Below are 14,889 nucleotides of genomic sequence, written 5' to 3'. Positions count from 1 at the left end.
TGAACGCGTCCAAACGTGTTTGGGTAGTTCCTCTTTAAGCATAGTGCCTATCAGCCCTATATTAGGTCTAAACGCAGTCACGCGCGGCTTGTATGTCACGTGGCTGCGCCGCAGCTGTCGTTTGCTACGACGTTTTTCTCGCGCCCGGTGTTCCTGTTCACCGTCGTCACTAACTGCCCGAGTCGCCAACAAGCCCGGTACAGCAGATAGCAAAAGTGAGTGACGGTGAAGTGCTCTTCTGTGATGGACGGTGACTAACGTCTGCAGTGGGTGCCTACAAGTACATCGAGGAGCTTCAGCGCAAGAAGCAGTCGGACGTTATGCGCTTTCTGCTGCGCGTGCGCTGCTGGGAGTACCGCCAGATGAACGTGATCCACCGCGCGTCTCGTCCCTCACGTCCGGACAAGGCTCGTCGTCTCGGTTACAAGGCCAAGCAGGGTTTTGTTATCTACCGCATCCGCGTCCGTCGTGGTGGCCGCAAGAAACCTGTCTCCAAGGGTGCGACCTATGGCAAGCCCACCAACATGGGTGTGAACCAGCTCAAGTACCAGCGCTCGCTGCGCACCACTGCAGAGGAGCGTGTTGGTCGTCGTGCGCCTAATTTGCGCGTGCTGAACTCGTACTGGGTTAACCAGGATTCGTCGTACAAGTACTTCGAGGTCATCCTCGTAGACCCCCAGCACAACGCGATCCGCAACAACGCCAAGTACAACTGGATCGTTGCTTCCGTTCACAAGAAGCGCGAGACCCGCGGCCTCACCTCTGCTGGCAAAGCTTCGCGTGGCATCAAGAAGGGACACGGCTACACGAAAACTGCGTCTGGCAGACGCCACACCTGGAAGAAGCACAACACCCTCTCGTTGTGGAGATATCGTTAGATGGTGTGCGCTTGAGGTTTCCAATGTTGTTTTGTACGTGGTATGCAGTTTGTTGGGTAAATTGTTCAATAAACGCGGTTTATGCTATGATACAGATGCTAGTCCTCCTCCATGTCCTCATCTTCGTCCTCGTCCTCATCATCATCCTGCTTGGCCAGCCGCTCGGCCTCCTCGAGAAGGTCCTTCGGGATAAACTCGTGGCGGCCACTGGTCTCGGATATGGAGGCCCAAGAGATCTCGAGCTCAAAGTCCTTGTCCTTGTAGTCGTCGTGGGCGGCATAGATAATGCGGGCGGCGGCTTTGACGGCGTCGCGCGCAGAGATATTTGGCAGGTTCAGCTTCTCAAGCTCCGACTTTGCGGCCTGGCGGCCCTTGCCTGTGGCAGCACCTAGGTAGCCCTGCTCGCAGTTAGTGTAATGATGATCTAAGAAGAGCGCACCAACATACCCAGTAAGCTCCTGAGGGCTCCACGGTATAGAGATGTGCGCCTGTCTCGTCGACACCGCCAATGATGGCAGAGACACCAAAGGGCCGCACGGAGTTATAGAGGGTGTAAGCCTGGACATAGCCCGCGAGGCGATCGGTGAGGGAGGAGACGGAGATGGGTGCGCGGTACGACCCGCGCCAGGAGTACGCCTCAGAGCGACCCTGCTCAACGAGCTGGCGACCATCTGGCCCCAGACCAGAGTAGGCCACACCGACGTGCTTGTCGATGGTCTGGATTTTCTTGTTGGCACCCGGCACGAGCAACTTTGAGGAGACGATCTTCTCGACGGCGAGGACGACGCCGTCTGCGCAGCGGATGCCTAGCGCGGTGCCGTCGGCCTCGACAGCCTTGGAGGCGTACTCGACCTGGAAATTGCGACCGTCGGGCGAGAGTACACTGTTAGAGAGATCGTATCCGGTACCGATGGATGTCATTGTGGATGGGGTGTGGATCAGAGGAGGAGCTCTGTGGACATGGGAACTCAGCAATGGACGAGCGTGGAAGCTCGTCACATGAACGTCACGTGCGCTACGCCAGACGTTCACTTCACGAATTTCAAGATAACAATGAAGCGCAAGATTTCTTGGTACGACTACAAAGATACACAGCAAAGAGCGACTACTTCACTGCTGGTAGAGCAGACTGTGCCGCAGGTCATTGCACCGCGCCCCATCCAGTGCCACGAAGGACAGCCGTACGAGCGCGCTGCACCCAAGACCCGGGGCGAGGTTCGCTCTGCGTCCGCAGCAACAAAAATTCACATGCGTCCTGGAGCAGCCGAGCGAGCGGCGCGTCTCACAGGAATGCTGGATACGACCGCCACTCTTCAAGAGTAGACGGCCTGCTGGGCGGGATATTTAGCGTTGAAGAAGAAGAAGAAGAAGAAGAGGAGAAACACGGAGGAGGGGAAAGTTTTTATGCTAATGTTCAGGGTTAGGTGTGATTGGTGTGATCGGCGACTTGTGACATCGCTCTTCTCCCGCCCTCTTTGCACGGATTAGCACACTGCGCGACCAACAAATAATCCAATCTGAATAGATCGCTCGGCTCAGGTCTGGTCCTTATCATTTATGCCCAGTAGTCCTCTTGGTGTGGTGTCCTTTACTCCGCTCCGCGCCGCATTCGCGCTTCGCGTCCCGTGACTGCCCAGGGAGCACCCAAATATTTCTGGTTTGGGCAGCAGAAAACCTTTCTCCCGTGGATCCCCACGAACGCCAGCCCAGCATGCCGAAAATCGCGATTCTCTCCGTCTACGACAAGACTGGCTTGCTCGACCTCGCCAAGGGCCTTGTTAAACACGACATCAGGCTTCTTGCCTCCGGCGGCACCGCAAAGCTTGTGCGTGAGGCTGGTTTCGACGTTGAGTACGTGCCTTGCCCGCTGATCGTCATCGCCATGCTAACACCCCCTCCCCACACAGGGACGTCAGCGCAATCACGCACGCGCCTGAGATGCTGGCTGGCCGTGTAAAGACATTGCACCCGGCTGTGCACGCCGGCATTCTAGCACGCGATCTCGCGGCGGACGAGGCTGAGCTCGCAGAGCAGGGCATCGCTAAGGTGGACTACGTCGTGTGCAACCTGTACCCGTTCAAGCAGACAGTGGCGAAAGTCAACGTGACGATCGAGGAAGCGGTTGAGGAGATTGATATTGGGGGTGTGACGTTGCTGCGCGCGGCGGCCAAGAACCACGCACGTGTCGCGGTGCTGTCCGACCCCGCGGACTATGCATCCTTCCTGGAACAGCTCGACGACGCGGGCGAGATCTCGCAGGCCGCGCGCAACACGTACTCTCTCAAGGCGTTTGAGCACACTGCCGAGTACGACGCCGCTATCGCGGACTTTTTTCGCCGCCGCTACGCTGAGTCGCAGGCGCAGCTCACTCTGCGCTACGGCGCGAACCCGCACCAGAAGCCCGCGCAGGCGTACGTGCGCTCCGGATCGCTGCCGTTCAAGGTGCTGGGGGGCTCGCCGGGGTACATCAACCTGCTCGACGCACTCAACGCTTGGCCGCTCGTAAAGGAGCTGTCCGTGGCGCTGTCACTACCTGCCGCTGCGTCGTTCAAGCACGTGTCGCCTGCCGGCGCGGCTGTGGCCGTGCCATTGTCGGATGTGGAGAAGAAGATTTACTTTGTTGACGACATTCCTGATCTGTCGCCCGTTGCTGTTGCCTACGCGCGCGCGCGGGGCGCAGACCGCATGTCGTCTTTCGGCGACTGGATCGCGATTTCAGACACGGTTGACGTTCCCACCGCGAAGATCATCTCGCGAGAAATTTCGGACGGCATCATTGCGCCGGGCTACACGCCCGAGGCACTTGAAATTCTGAAAGCCAAGAAGGGCGGCAAGTACACTGTGCTGGAGATCGACCCCACGTACACGCCCGCCGATCCCATCGAGATGCGGCAAGTGTACGGCGTGACGCTTGCGCAGAAACGCAACGACGTGTTTATCAATGCGGGCTCGTTCAAGGATATTGTGTCGAAGAACAAGGCTCTACCTTCCTCCGCAGTGACGGATCTGATTGTGGCGACGATCGCGATCAAGTACACACAGTCGAATTCTGTCGCATATGCTAAGAACGGCATGGTGATCGGTCTCGGCGCTGGCCAGCAGTCGCGTATCCACTGCACGCGTCTGGCGGGCGATAAGGCCGACGCGTGGTGGCTGCGCCAGCACCCGCGCGTGCTCGCGTTCAAGTGGGCCAAGGGCGTTAAGCGCCCGGACAAGAGCAATGCGATCGACCTGTACGTGACCGACCAGGTACCGCAGACCGAGCCGGAGAAGTCTGAGTACGAGGCGCGTTTCCAGGAAGTCCCCAAGCCGCTCACGCACGAGGAGAGGTCAGCGTGGCTCGCGGAGCTCGAGGGCGTCGCGCTGTCGTCCGACGCGTTCTTCCCGTTTCCAGACAATGTGTACCGCGCCGCGCGCTCCGGCGTCAAGTACATCGCTGCTCCCAGTGGCTCCGTCATGGACGATGCCGTGTTTGCGGCCGCGGACTCGAAGGACATTGTTTACGTTGAGAATCACGCCCGCCTATTCCACCACTAATCGATGTACTACCCAGCGAAGCAACTAAAAAAAGATGAAAACACAATCATACCAACGGACGGGCATATGATAGCAGTTAGAGGGGAAATCTTATTTTTTGTACGTAGTTATGAATGCATGTTATGGAGAAACGAGCGACTGAATTACGGGCAAGACTAGCGGGTGGAGTATGCGAGAGTCCAGACGACGTCACCGTTCGGCATGACCACGGGAATATACTGGGTGCCGGGGGGCGTGAGCGCCATGCCAGCAGACCATGGGTGCTGCATTTGCATGGGCATTTGCATAGGCAGTAGTTGTTGCCGCGGTGGCGGAGGTGGTGCAGGATGGTGAGGCGGAGGAGGCGGTGGGGGTACGCGCCGTAACGCCGGCGTTGATGGTTGTCGCGGATGCTGCGGCTGCGAATACTTCTGTTCTTGTTGTGGTTGTGATGATGACTGCGCCCGTCGTCGTGAAGTGCTGGCCGAGCCCGTGGGATTATCGAACACGATATCGCGCTCGTGGACTATATACGTGTTGCCCTGGTCGTCATAGAGAACGCGTTGGCTACTAGTACTCATGCTCGTGTTTGTTCTCAGGTTCGCCGTGTTGCCACTGCCGCTGTGTCTTCTGTTGCCGGCCGCTCTGGGTTCGCCTGCGGCGAAGCTGCCGCCGTCCACTCTCCGTCCCGCGCTCCCAATTGTGCTCATTGTCGCTGCCGCCGTTGCCGCCCCCTCGCTTCCCCGTGATATCTTCCGCTGCCGCTGTCCTGTAAAAAAACCCCAAACCCCGCCATTTCTATTCCCAGCCGTTGTACGAATACCCGTAGCACCAGTGCTCCTCACTGTTGTCGGTGTCGTCCCCGCTACCGCTCCAAAACCCGCCATATCCCGTCCAGACCCGACCGGCGTGGCGTGGATAGTGTAAGAACCGTCCAATGCCGCGCGCTCTGCCGCTGTCGCCATCCCCGCGACAGCAGCGCCGGTGTCTAGACGGCCTGCTCGGAAAAAGCCGACTCGATAGGTTTGTCGAGGATGGCGGCGTGGCCGATGATGGTGACGCCAGCCGCGCCGAGGAGCCAGAGGATAGTGGAGAAGGGGGAGGCGTAGATGCCAAGAGGAAGTGCAATGACGAAGAGACCAACGTAAAGCTGTGAAGTGGTGAGGCGGGTGAAGCCCAGGTTGAGGTCTTGGCCTTTGAGATACGCGATGCCGTACAGCGCCGCCGAGACGAAGATCTGTGATATTATTAGTGACTGAGCAGCTTTAAACACGACACGGGATACGAACGAGGGTGAAGAGGAGGACAAGGTTTGTAAGGAGGCTGTATATGGAGAGCATAGCGAAGACGATGGCGTAGTTTGCGGAGAAGTAGGAGAGGTTGTAGATGACGCGAGCCTGTGCCTCTGCCGCGTTGCGGGGCTTGGAGACGCGCTTGAAGTCGAAAAACTCGCCAACTGGCCGGACTGCACCGACACGCGAGCGCAGCATCGTCGAGTCACTCTGCGTGGTGTTAGTGGTCGTGGACGAGGGGGTCCATGCGGGTATTTCCATGTGGGCGAGGGGAGATGCTGCGGTATACGACGTACCTTGAAGCGCTCGACGAACTGCTGGACCTGGACACGGTGAATTAGCACTTGTACACATGATCTCCCTCTATCTGATGCTCACCTGGATGTTCTGGAAGCGGACGACGTTCATTGTTTGGTGTGTTCGTGTGCACAGTTTAGGGGGGTTGAAGTGAAGCCGCCAAAATATGCCGCCGCGTTCCTTGTTTTCGTCCCGCCGCAGCGCCTCACTTCGCCAACTCCCTCATCAAAATGCCTCCAAAGCGCACGCCGCAACCGCCACCGCGCCCAGTGCGGCCGCCAGCGCGTTTGGACTCCCTGTCGCGTGCCGGAGCTGCTACGGGGCCTAGCGCTGCCGGAAGTGCTGCGGGTGCCGGTTCAGCAACAGTACCAGGCCCAGCCGGGCTCAAGTTCAAGCCAAAACTTGTCGCTCGACGACCAAAGGAAGAACGCGATGCCACAGCGCCTATTGCACCGCCGCCGCCACTGCCACCGTCTGCCTCTTCAGCGCGGGGTTCCTTCCGTGGAGGTCGTGGCAGCAACCGCGGAGGTCGGGGGGGATTAGCCTCTAACACGCAAGGACAGGGAGCGCAAGCGCGCATGCGGTTCGAACCTGTATCCACTGCGGCCGCAGGGCCGTTCGCAGAGCCTCTCTTTGGGGACCCGCGCGCACTAGTGGGGCGGACGAGTGCGTTTGAGCGGCGCGCACCGACCGACAGCGTCGGTGTGAGCGGGAGCAGGTTATATTCTGCTGCCGATCTCGGCGCTCGAAAGTCGCATGTGAAAGCCGATGTGGATGGCAAAGCCCATGACGGAGAGGAGCATGAAGAAGACGGCGCAGACGAGAGCGACGAAGACGCGGTGCGGGAGGGTATCGAGCGCATTGACATTGCGAAAGTGAGCGTGTCGAATCTGAACGGCAGCGACATCGCGCACTTCGTGCCATTACGTGACGAGCCAACGGCGACGACGGCGATTAATGCCGACGACGCAGTTGAGGTTGTGATTGACGAGGACGCGATGCACGTGCAGGAACGTGCGCGGTATACGAATGTACTCGCGGATGTGGATACGAAGGATGCGGAAGATGGTATCGACGTGGAGGACTTGCGGCGGCAGATTGAGCGCCAGCTGTTTTTGTTCCAGCTGCCGCCGGTGCTGCCGCGGTTAGCAGCAAACAATGTCAAGTCTGAACCGGGCGTGAAGACAGACGTGAAGACATCGCCGGAGGACAAGAAGGTCAAGCCCGAGCCGGATGTCGCCACGCCGCCTGTTGCGGATGACGGACTAGTCGGCCGGTTATACGTGCATAAGTCGGGAAAGATTACGATACGGTGGGGCGGCATCGAGATGGAGGTCGCGCGGGGGGCCGAGTCAGACTTTTTGCAGGATGTCGTGGTCGTGGACGACACAAACGGGCTCAACCGCGCGACGCTACTGGGCCACATCGCGCGCAAGGTCGTGGTCTCACCCAACATCGACGCGCTACTCGCGCACCTCGACACGGAGTAGCATACAACTAAATTGCATCATACGGCTGTTAAATACTTTTGGCATATACACATGTACAACATATCGCGACTACTTTGTCTTCTTTGTCGCGGTCTTCTTGACTGCGCGCGGCTTAGGCGACTTTGCCCGGAGGTGGTGCTCGGGGATCCAGCTCTCGTCGTAGGTAGTTTTCGCGCCAGTAGTCTCCGCGGTAGGCGTTGCAGTAGCAGCGGCGGCGGCGGGAGCTGGTGTCGCGCGACGCTTGCCCTCACGCTTGGCGGGGAAGTACTTTGGACGGATGTACTCGTTGAAGACGTAATATCCGCCGACGCCGAAGATCGCGGAGAGGATGACGTAAAGGAAGAGCAGCTGGGGATCAAAGAAGGAGAGCGGCGGGTCGACAAGGACGACAGTACCGTTGTAGGCGAGTGCCTGGACGAGCGCACCGTCGTACTCAACCAGTACACCGATGCGGAGAAAGTAGTCCTTGGGCTCGCGGTCGAGCGTGAACGAGTAGGGGATGACCTGTGCGCCGCCGCCGGGGGTGAGGACAACCGGCCCAACGCGGACGGCAGTGATGTTCTCGAGCGGGGTGGGAGCGGGGGTGACGCCGTCCTTCGCGAGGGAATAGAGCGCGCCCCCAACGACCTGAACGACGGCGTCGGCGGGCTCGGGATTTGTGATCTCAAGCTCGAGGGTCGCGGTGAAGGTGTTGCGGAGTACGGGGAGGGCGCCGGGGTCGGCGTTGTCCGCGCCTAGGAAGGTAGCGGTGATGGGAAAGGTTGGTGCGGGAATATCATCGACGGCCTCATCCTTTGCAAGGACGAGGCCCGCAAAAGCGGCAAGCGCGGGGAGGAGCAGGGCAGCACGCATGGCGGTGGATGGTGTTGTGGTGATGATGTTGGCGGTGATCTTTCTTCGCGGTTCTAGCGCACTAACCCCTACCCTTGCTGCTCCTCCACGGGCGCCAGCGTGTTCACGACCCACGACTGCAGCGCCACCGCCGCGATCAAAATCCCCATGAACACCAGCATGTAGAACACCTGGAGCATGTCCCAGCTGCTGCTCCGCTGGGCGGCGGCAATCACGCTAGCGCTCACGCCGACCACTGTCACCGTCTGCGCCACGGATACAGATGCCATCGCGGTGCACGAGGCATTCAGCGCGATGCCAGTGATTGCAAAGTCGTGCGCATTCCGCACGACCTTCAGCTCCTGTAGTGTAGACACGGACACCAGGCTCACCGACAGATCCGCCCCTGCGACAGCCGCAAGCGTGCCACGCGCGTCAAAGGCCGTGGCAGCCGCGATGCCTCTATGTAGGCCCCGCGATGCTCGTGCTGCGGTAATCACCGCTGTCGGCGGGAGCGTGAGCTTGAGTAGCGACGCGCCTTTACGGCGCGCGTGGTTTGCCACTAGCACAAGCATGTCCGGCGCGACGTACCGCACGCCACGAAAGTTGCTCGCAGGCGGCGGATAGTGCGAGCTCAGCACCCGTCCGTCAGTGGCATCCAACAGTACCACCGCGGTGGACGTAGCGTACACAAGCACCTTCTCATCCGGCGAGAAATCCACGTCCTGGATTTCGATCCGTCGCGTGTCGTCGGCTTCGTTATACGTCGCCACTGCGGGGAACATGGGCTCGAGCGAGGGATATGCTAGCACGTGCAGAACGCCGTCGGAGGAGCTTATCGCAAGGTACTTGCCTCTAGGGGAGAAGCGTGTGGTTTTTTGAAACACGTCGGCCAACGGCGTGGTATCCTCGGGCTCGAATACACTTTGTCGCGAGTGCGCCTCGATGCGATTGTCAGACTCAAGCGTGAATAAGCGTAGGTGGTCGTTGACACTGCCACTCTTGAGCGCCGCCGTGCCGATGTTGATCCCTGCAGCGATCACACCCGATGGCGACACGGCAAGAGAAGTCGGCGAGTCTTCGTCTTTGGCAAGGATCTTCTCTGCCAATACTGTGATGTCTTTCGTCGTGGGGTCCACATCGAGTACCGACTGACAAAGTTAGCTATGATCGTGAACAAAGTAACAGGGGACTGGACCCACGATCTTGTTGGCGACGCCGTTTTTGCCCTCACCGCCGCCGCCGGCAACGACAAGATGCCGCTGAGTTGCAAACGCGGTGGCGTAGGCCGGATAGCCCAGCGCAAGCTGGAACGCGTCGGGGTCGAGAGGCGGCATTGGGTGCGAGTGGTTCTACGTTCTACGCGGTCGTGATACTTTGGGAGGTTTAAGGTGCGGCGGAGACACAAGTCATCTCACTGACCAAGATTTCAGTGTGAATGCATATTTCGTTATTCATAAATTCGTAACAGATGTAGACCTATGATGCAACCCAGCGGCAACCGACTGCCAGTTTTCCCTGGCCCGGTCGGTCGACGCAAACATATCGCGGCGTGTATGTCGCCTCCGCTGCCTCGGTCAGTGCGCTGTCGGCGGCTGCGATGGCTGCCCGCTCAGGGGCGAACCGCTCTACCCGCGGCAGCACTACCGACGACTGCACTTGCCGGCCAGAAAAGACTTTAGGGAAAAAAGCGTTGATGTATTCGTGACCACTGCGGGAGGTGGCGAGAAACGACCACGCGCCGGACTCAACGTGGCGACGGGCGAGCGCGACGAGATCAGGAACTGGTAGCTGTTCCTCGAGATCTTGTTGCGAAACGACCGCCTGATGCCAGATCTTGGGTTCCCGCATCACACACTGCACGCGGGCGCCGGCATCAAGCACTGCAGAGAGCGCATCGTGCAGGGCACGGGTGTCATCGACACACGACGCGAGGAAAAGCACGTCCGGCGCGGTAGTAGGTACTGCGGTGGTAGAGATGCGGACGCGGGCGTCGGAAACGGCAGCAAGCTCGGCGAGGACGAGCTGCTTGAAGAGAGTAAGCTCGGGCGCCGGGTGACGCGAAGGCCGAGGGGCAGACGTCGCGTCGACGATAGTGATGGTGAGGAGAGGGGTGAGGTCGGATTCCGCTGAAGTAGAGGCCGCGGCGGCGGCAGCAGCAGCAGCGTATCGCCGAAGAGTGTCTACCAGGGCATAGACGATGTCGAAGTCCTGGAGATTGGAGGAGACGACGTGGACGGACACGGTAGAGTGGGCGGGGTTGGCGAGGAGTGAGTCCCACTGGGCGAGCTGGAGATCGGGAAGAGCAGAAGGATGCTGTGCCGCACGCTGGAGACGGTGCTGCGGGAGAGGCATGGAGGGCAGGTTCTCGCGGCGAGGCAGGAGGCGTGCGGGGAGTGCGGCGGCTGCGGCGGCTGCGGCGGGGGCCGGGATGGTGGCGGGGACAGCGTGGAGGAGGAGGAGGAGGAGTGCGGCGACGGCGCCGACGAGAGCGAGTGCGCGGGCCAGTGTCCTGGTGTTCAGAGCTTTCAACATTGTGCGAGAGGAGGATGAGTATGGAAGGGGAGAAGCACGAAAGGGAAGTGCGGGCTTAAGTAGCAGTCGCGCTGGAAGAGAAGTGTGACGGGCGACGCGTCCTGCAGCACTCAAAACGCGTGAAACGCGACTGTAACGACCCCGGCCCCTGCCCCTGCCCAGCCACCCCCAGCCCCCCAGCCATGCCACCAGACCCTTCACCAGCCACGCTTTATTTATATGACGTCACCGCCACTCACCGTGCGGCCTGCTCCTCCGCCTCCGGTATCGCCGCCAGCGTCGCCTCCATCAGTGCCCGGTTCCGGTCCACCGCCGCACGCCGCGCCTCCCGCATCCGCAGCTTGCGCTCCGCCCACGCCGTCCGCCCCAGAAATCCCGCGCGCACGACTGCGCCCATCTCCGCCTCGGCATCCGAGCGCAGCCACCCTGCGTACTCCGGCACGTAACCGTACGCGGCCGCCATTGCGCGCGACTCCACTGGCGGCGTCAGTGCCGTCAGCGCGGTTGCAAGCGTCGTCGATGCATAACTCTTCTCAAAGTTCGCATCCCGCCATGCTGGCAGCACCGCCATCGCGCCGGCGACTTCGGCATAGTACTCCGTGTACGTCAAGTTCAGGCGATACTTCACCAGGCTCCGCAGCTCCGTCGCCAGCACAGGGAACTCCTGGCCTGCCAAGCCGGTGCCGATCAAATGCACCTCCATGAACGGCCGCAGAAACTCGTAGTCCGCCAGCACTTTCGTGTAGTCCCGTCGCAGCACGTCCAGCGTGCCCACAACTGCGACGTACGCGGGGTCCAACGCAAGGCGCGGGGTGGCAGGCTCATCCGGCAGTACAAACACGGGGTCGAATTGTACCACCTTTGCGTCGGCCTTGTCTGCGAGCGCTGTCTTGCGCAGGTATGTCCCCACATGCGGTGCAACGGTCGCGAATATCCACTGTTCGGTCGAGATGTACCTCGACGCCACCTCCTGCTGGTGTGAGTAGAACAACCCGCCTTCCTTGCCCCACACTCGCGCGTCGTCCACCACGCACATGACACGCATGGCCGGCGAAGACTGCAGCATCGCCTCAAGTGCATCGCTCATAGCTAGCAAGTCCAATGCGCATGACGCAAGCACGACCAGGTCCTGTGCCTTCGGCAGTGCCTCTGCCGCAGATGTGGGCGAGTCCAATGCACTAACGTCGATATCCACATGCTCGCGCGCAAAGGTATTCAGCCACGGCACAGCATCGTAGTGTGCGCGTCCTTTGGCCGACGTCGCGAGAGTAAGGTTGACGGCGTGCATGTCTCCCAGCACGTTCAACAGCGCAAACACCGTGTCGAACCCGCTCGTTGGCGAATTCACAACCAGTACCCGGCGCGCGCCGCGCGCCTGCGGACGTTGTACCACGTCGCTGAATGTGTCCTCATCAATGTCGTTCTCCTCGTCTGCGGCGGCAGTAGTGCTGGCCGCGAGCTCGAGGTCCAAGCCGATGTCGTCATCCGACGGCGGGCTGACACGCAAGCGCTCGGCGTCGGGCACGCCGGTCCTGCTCGACGTTATCGACTCGATCTGCGCAGAGCTTTTCTCGATGGTGTTGGCGGCGGCGTTGATGATATCCTTGGAGTCTAGGGAGTGGCTGAGCCCGACCGGCAACGCGAGGGCGTCTTCAGCGACGGTGCCAATGTGGGGCCGCGGCACTAGAAAGATGTAGACGAGCACGACGGCAACGGCGATGCGGAAGACGCCGAGGGCGGAAATGTGGAGGCGACGCATGCTGAGCGGTAGTGAAGAGGACGAAAGAAAGGATGGAGGAGGCAAGCCCTTCTGCGTGTGACGACACCAGGAGTAAAGTGCTGCACTGCGACAGTCTTCGCACCACCCTGGAGTTGCGCCGGTTCCTGTCAGCTACGCATCTAGGTTCACTCTCGCGAACTTTGCTGCTGATTGATGCTAATTAGCATACGTCACCCATGCAGGGTGTCCCAGCCGTGCGCCACGCGGGATTCACACTCAGTCACACGTGAGCCGTGACTCTCACGTGCATATCACGTGACATTGCGATAGCTGTACCGATACCGCGCGTGCGTGCTCTCCATATTGTCAGGTCCAGGACGGCCATGGTCGCGACCACCCACAACCCTTACGTGGTGGCCGCCGCCGCCACCATCGGCGGCATGCTTTTTGGCTTCGATGTGTCGTCCGTGTCTGCGTTTGTCAACAACGCGACCTACCGCGAGTACTTCGACTACCCCTCCAGCACTGTCCAGGGCATCATCACCTCCGCCATGGCAGCAGGCTCGCTCGCGGGCTCGCTCGTCTCGGGCGGGCTTTCTGACGGTCTTGGCCGCAAGCGTGCCGTGCAGGTTGGTGCGCTTATCTGGATTGCCGGGTCTATCGCACAGGCTGTGGTCCAAAGCGTGCTGCAGCTCGTGCTCGGACGTTTCGTTTCCGGTGTCGCCATCGGCATCTGCTCCTCTCAGGTACCCGTCTACATTGCAGAGCTGGCGCCCAAGGCAATTCGTGGTCGCCTCGTTGGTACATTTCAGTGGGCCATCACGTGGGGCATCATGATCATGTTTTTCATCGCCTACGGCTGCACCTTCATGGCAGGGACAAAGAGCTTCCGCATCGCGTGGGCCCTACAGCTTGTCCCGGGGTTGTTACTCTACGCGTCTATCTTCTTCTTTCCCGAGTCCCCGCGCTGGCTTGCGACGCAGGACCGCTGGGAGGAGGCGGAATCGGTTGTCGCGCATATTCAAGGCGGCGGCGACGCGGAGCACGCGGATGTACTGGTGGAAATGCAGGAGATGCGCGAAGTGGTACGTGTCGCGCGATTGTCGAAGGAAGTCACTGTCCGAGACCTCTTTGCCGCCGGCGCGTCGCGGCGGCGGACGCTGGTGGGCATGTCGGCACAGATGTACCAGCAGCTCACCGGTATCAATGTGATGATGTACTACGTTGTCTACACCTTCGCCATGGCGGGCTACACCGACAACGCGGACCTCGTCGCCTCGTCGGTGCAGTACGTCGTCAATGTGCTCGCGACCATTCCCGCGCTTTTGTTCATCGATAACTGGGGGCGGCGCAAGTTGCTGCTCACCGGCTCGATGCTCATGGCGCTGTGGCTTTTCCTCGTGTCCGCGGTCATGGGCGGCGCGGGCCACTACGTGGACGGTCTCGACGGCAATTCGGAGATTACATGGTATGTCCCCAGCAAAAACGCGGCGAAGGCCGTCATCGTGCTGAACTACCTGTTCGTCGCGACCTTCGCGCCCACATGGGGTCCGGGCACCTGGGTGTACGTGTCAGAGATCTTTCCCCTCAAGCAGCGCGCAACCGCGAACGGATTATGTGCAGCGGTGAACTGGACGTTTAACTTTTTGCTCGCGCTGCTTGTGCCGCTCGGGTTCAAGTACCTGCAGTGGCGGGTATACTTGATCTTCGCGGTGTGCTGCGCCGTCATGACAGTGCACGTGTTTTTAGTGTTCCCCGAGACCAAAGGGCGCACGCTGGAGGAGATAGACCTGGTGTGGGAGAGCCCCGTATCGCCGTGGCGACAGCTGCCGCGCATTGCACTGCCGACGGAGTACGAGAACGAGGACTATGACGAGGGCGAGGACGAGGACGACAACGCGGGCATGCTGCACCAGCACCGGCCACGGGCACACCGGCCGGAGACGGAGCTGCTGGAGGTGCTGCACGAGACCGTGTCGGCAAGCAGCACGGAGGCGAGCTACGACGCGGACGCGGAGAGCTACCACTCGGAGGCGGAGGCGCGGGAGCCGCTGGCGGGAGGGACAGTGGTTGAGTGGGGCAGATGAGGCAGGGGTCAAGGTAGGGCCCAGGGGTCGCAGCAGCAGCCGCGATGCGATGCGCTACGACGGCGACGCGGACGGACAGGACTCCGGCGAGTTCGTGGCCAGCTGCTGCCACTGGCGGTTTCAATCTAGATTCTACATAGAGTAGAGAGCGTGTCATAGGAATAGTGAACAGCAGTTAGAGCAAAGTGCGGAATGCGGGCGCAGGGGGTGCATTCGCGTTGCGTCGCGTCGCAGTTAAATTTC

The 14,889-nt window shown here is 60.5% G+C and overlaps 11 protein-coding genes across 11 annotated transcripts; 4 read left to right on the top strand and 7 right to left on the bottom strand.

The window, feature by feature from the left end:
* Positions 1-160: 160 nt before the first annotated feature.
* V1518DRAFT_414189 (60S ribosomal protein eL15) lies at positions 161-1,028 on the top strand. Its single transcript, XM_066903498.1, has 2 exons — positions 161-215; positions 268-1,028. Coding segments are annotated over exons 1-2 (612 nt in total). The 5' UTR covers positions 161-214; the 3' UTR covers positions 879-1,028.
* V1518DRAFT_414188 (nucleophile aminohydrolase) lies at positions 922-1,834 on the bottom strand. The gene is made up of 2 exons (XM_066903497.1): positions 1,326-1,834; positions 922-1,276 (listed from the first exon to the last, which is right to left on the bottom strand). The coding sequence occupies exons 1-2, from the start codon at positions 1,797-1,799 to the stop codon at positions 977-979; spliced, it is 774 nt and encodes a 257-aa protein (XP_066760972.1). The 5' UTR covers positions 1,800-1,834; the 3' UTR covers positions 922-976.
* A 730-nt stretch (positions 1,835-2,564) lies between these two features.
* V1518DRAFT_414184 (cytidine deaminase-like protein) lies at positions 2,565-4,550 on the top strand. Its single transcript, XM_066903496.1, has 2 exons — positions 2,565-2,729; positions 2,786-4,550. Exons 1-2 carry the CDS (start codon positions 2,590-2,592, stop codon positions 4,413-4,415), a joined length of 1,770 nt encoding a protein of 589 aa, XP_066760971.1. The 5' UTR covers positions 2,565-2,589; the 3' UTR covers positions 4,416-4,550.
* On the bottom strand, positions 4,493-5,825 carry V1518DRAFT_218340 (uncharacterized protein). Its single transcript, XM_066900934.1, has 2 exons — positions 5,684-5,825; positions 4,493-5,631 (listed from the first exon to the last, which is right to left on the bottom strand). The coding sequence occupies exon 2, from the start codon at positions 5,357-5,359 to the stop codon at positions 4,571-4,573; it is 789 nt and encodes a 262-aa protein (XP_066760970.1). The 5' UTR covers positions 5,360-5,631; positions 5,684-5,825; the 3' UTR covers positions 4,493-4,570.
* Positions 5,383-5,884, bottom strand: V1518DRAFT_371488 (prenylated rab acceptor PRA1; the record flags this gene model as incomplete). The annotated part of the gene is made up of 2 exons (XM_066901358.1): positions 5,383-5,631; positions 5,684-5,884. The coding sequence occupies 2 exons, from the start codon at positions 5,882-5,884 to the stop codon at positions 5,383-5,385; spliced, it is 450 nt and encodes a 149-aa protein (XP_066760969.1).
* Positions 5,885-6,008: 124 nt separating this feature from the next.
* Positions 6,009-7,543, top strand: V1518DRAFT_414180 (RNA polymerase III RPC4-domain-containing protein). The gene has a single exon (XM_066903495.1). The coding sequence runs from the start codon at positions 6,214-6,216 to the stop codon at positions 7,471-7,473; it is 1,260 nt and encodes a 419-aa protein (XP_066760968.1). The 5' UTR covers positions 6,009-6,213; the 3' UTR covers positions 7,474-7,543.
* Positions 7,471-8,344, bottom strand: V1518DRAFT_414179 (uncharacterized protein). The gene has a single exon (XM_066903494.1). It carries the CDS (start codon positions 8,323-8,325, stop codon positions 7,543-7,545), a length of 783 nt encoding a protein of 260 aa, XP_066760967.1. The 5' UTR covers positions 8,326-8,344; the 3' UTR covers positions 7,471-7,542.
* On the bottom strand, positions 8,345-9,674 carry V1518DRAFT_432374 (quinon protein alcohol dehydrogenase-like superfamily). Its single transcript, XM_066906209.1, has 2 exons — positions 9,507-9,674; positions 8,345-9,455 (listed from the first exon to the last, which is right to left on the bottom strand). The coding sequence occupies exons 1-2, from the start codon at positions 9,639-9,641 to the stop codon at positions 8,394-8,396; spliced, it is 1,197 nt and encodes a 398-aa protein (XP_066760966.1). The 5' UTR covers positions 9,642-9,674; the 3' UTR covers positions 8,345-8,393.
* A 57-nt stretch (positions 9,675-9,731) lies between these two features.
* V1518DRAFT_414177 (uncharacterized protein) lies at positions 9,732-10,860 on the bottom strand. Its single transcript, XM_066903493.1, has one exon. It carries the CDS (start codon positions 10,837-10,839, stop codon positions 9,784-9,786), a length of 1,056 nt encoding a protein of 351 aa, XP_066760965.1. The 5' UTR covers positions 10,840-10,860; the 3' UTR covers positions 9,732-9,783.
* Positions 10,861-10,994: 134 nt separating this feature from the next.
* Positions 10,995-12,681, bottom strand: V1518DRAFT_414176 (uncharacterized protein). Its single transcript, XM_066903492.1, has one exon. It carries the CDS (start codon positions 12,596-12,598, stop codon positions 11,075-11,077), a length of 1,524 nt encoding a protein of 507 aa, XP_066760964.1. The 5' UTR covers positions 12,599-12,681; the 3' UTR covers positions 10,995-11,074.
* A 253-nt stretch (positions 12,682-12,934) lies between these two features.
* Positions 12,935-14,831, top strand: V1518DRAFT_414175 (general substrate transporter). The gene has a single exon (XM_066903491.1). It carries the CDS (start codon positions 12,943-12,945, stop codon positions 14,644-14,646), a length of 1,704 nt encoding a protein of 567 aa, XP_066760963.1. The 5' UTR covers positions 12,935-12,942; the 3' UTR covers positions 14,647-14,831.
* The last annotated feature ends 58 nt before the right edge of the window (positions 14,832-14,889 follow it).

This window comes from Limtongia smithiae (assembly GCF_038497785.1).
Source record: "Limtongia smithiae strain NRRL Y-17922 unplaced genomic scaffold V1518scaffold_3, whole genome shotgun sequence".
In the NCBI taxonomy this organism is placed as follows: Eukaryota; Fungi; Ascomycota; class Lipomycetes; order Lipomycetales; family Lipomycetaceae; genus Limtongia; species Limtongia smithiae.
The sequence above is the reverse complement of the archived record's forward strand: the minus strand, read 5'-3'. Positions and strand labels throughout refer to the sequence as shown.

Coding starts and splice junctions, on each gene's coding strand:
- V1518DRAFT_414188 (XM_066903497.1), bottom strand. CDS start 1,799: ATGACATCCATCGGTACCGGATACGATCTCTCTAACAGTGTACTCTCG. Junction 1,277..1,325: donor AGCCCTCAGGAGCTTACTGG/GTATGTTGGTGC, acceptor AACTGCGAGCAG/GGCTACCTAGGTGCTGCCAC.
- V1518DRAFT_414184 (XM_066903496.1), top strand. CDS start 2,590: ATGCCGAAAATCGCGATTCTCTCCGTCTACGACAAGACTGGCTTGCTC. Junction 2,730..2,785: donor GAGGCTGGTTTCGACGTTGA/GTACGTGCCTTG, acceptor CTCCCCACACAG/GGACGTCAGCGCAATCACGC.
- V1518DRAFT_218340 (XM_066900934.1), bottom strand. CDS start 5,359: ATGGCGACAGCGGCAGAGCGCGCGGCATTGGACGGTTCTTACACTATC.
- V1518DRAFT_414180 (XM_066903495.1), top strand. CDS start 6,214: ATGCCTCCAAAGCGCACGCCGCAACCGCCACCGCGCCCAGTGCGGCCG.
- V1518DRAFT_414179 (XM_066903494.1), bottom strand. CDS start 8,325: ATGCGTGCTGCCCTGCTCCTCCCCGCGCTTGCCGCTTTTGCGGGCCTC.
- V1518DRAFT_432374 (XM_066906209.1), bottom strand. CDS start 9,641: ATGCCGCCTCTCGACCCCGACGCGTTCCAGCTTGCGCTGGGCTATCCG. Junction 9,456..9,506: donor ACGGCGTCGCCAACAAGATC/GTGGGTCCAGTC, acceptor TAACTTTGTCAG/TCGGTACTCGATGTGGACCC.
- V1518DRAFT_414177 (XM_066903493.1), bottom strand. CDS start 10,839: ATGTTGAAAGCTCTGAACACCAGGACACTGGCCCGCGCACTCGCTCTC.
- V1518DRAFT_414176 (XM_066903492.1), bottom strand. CDS start 12,598: ATGCGTCGCCTCCACATTTCCGCCCTCGGCGTCTTCCGCATCGCCGTT.
- V1518DRAFT_414175 (XM_066903491.1), top strand. CDS start 12,943: ATGGTCGCGACCACCCACAACCCTTACGTGGTGGCCGCCGCCGCCACC.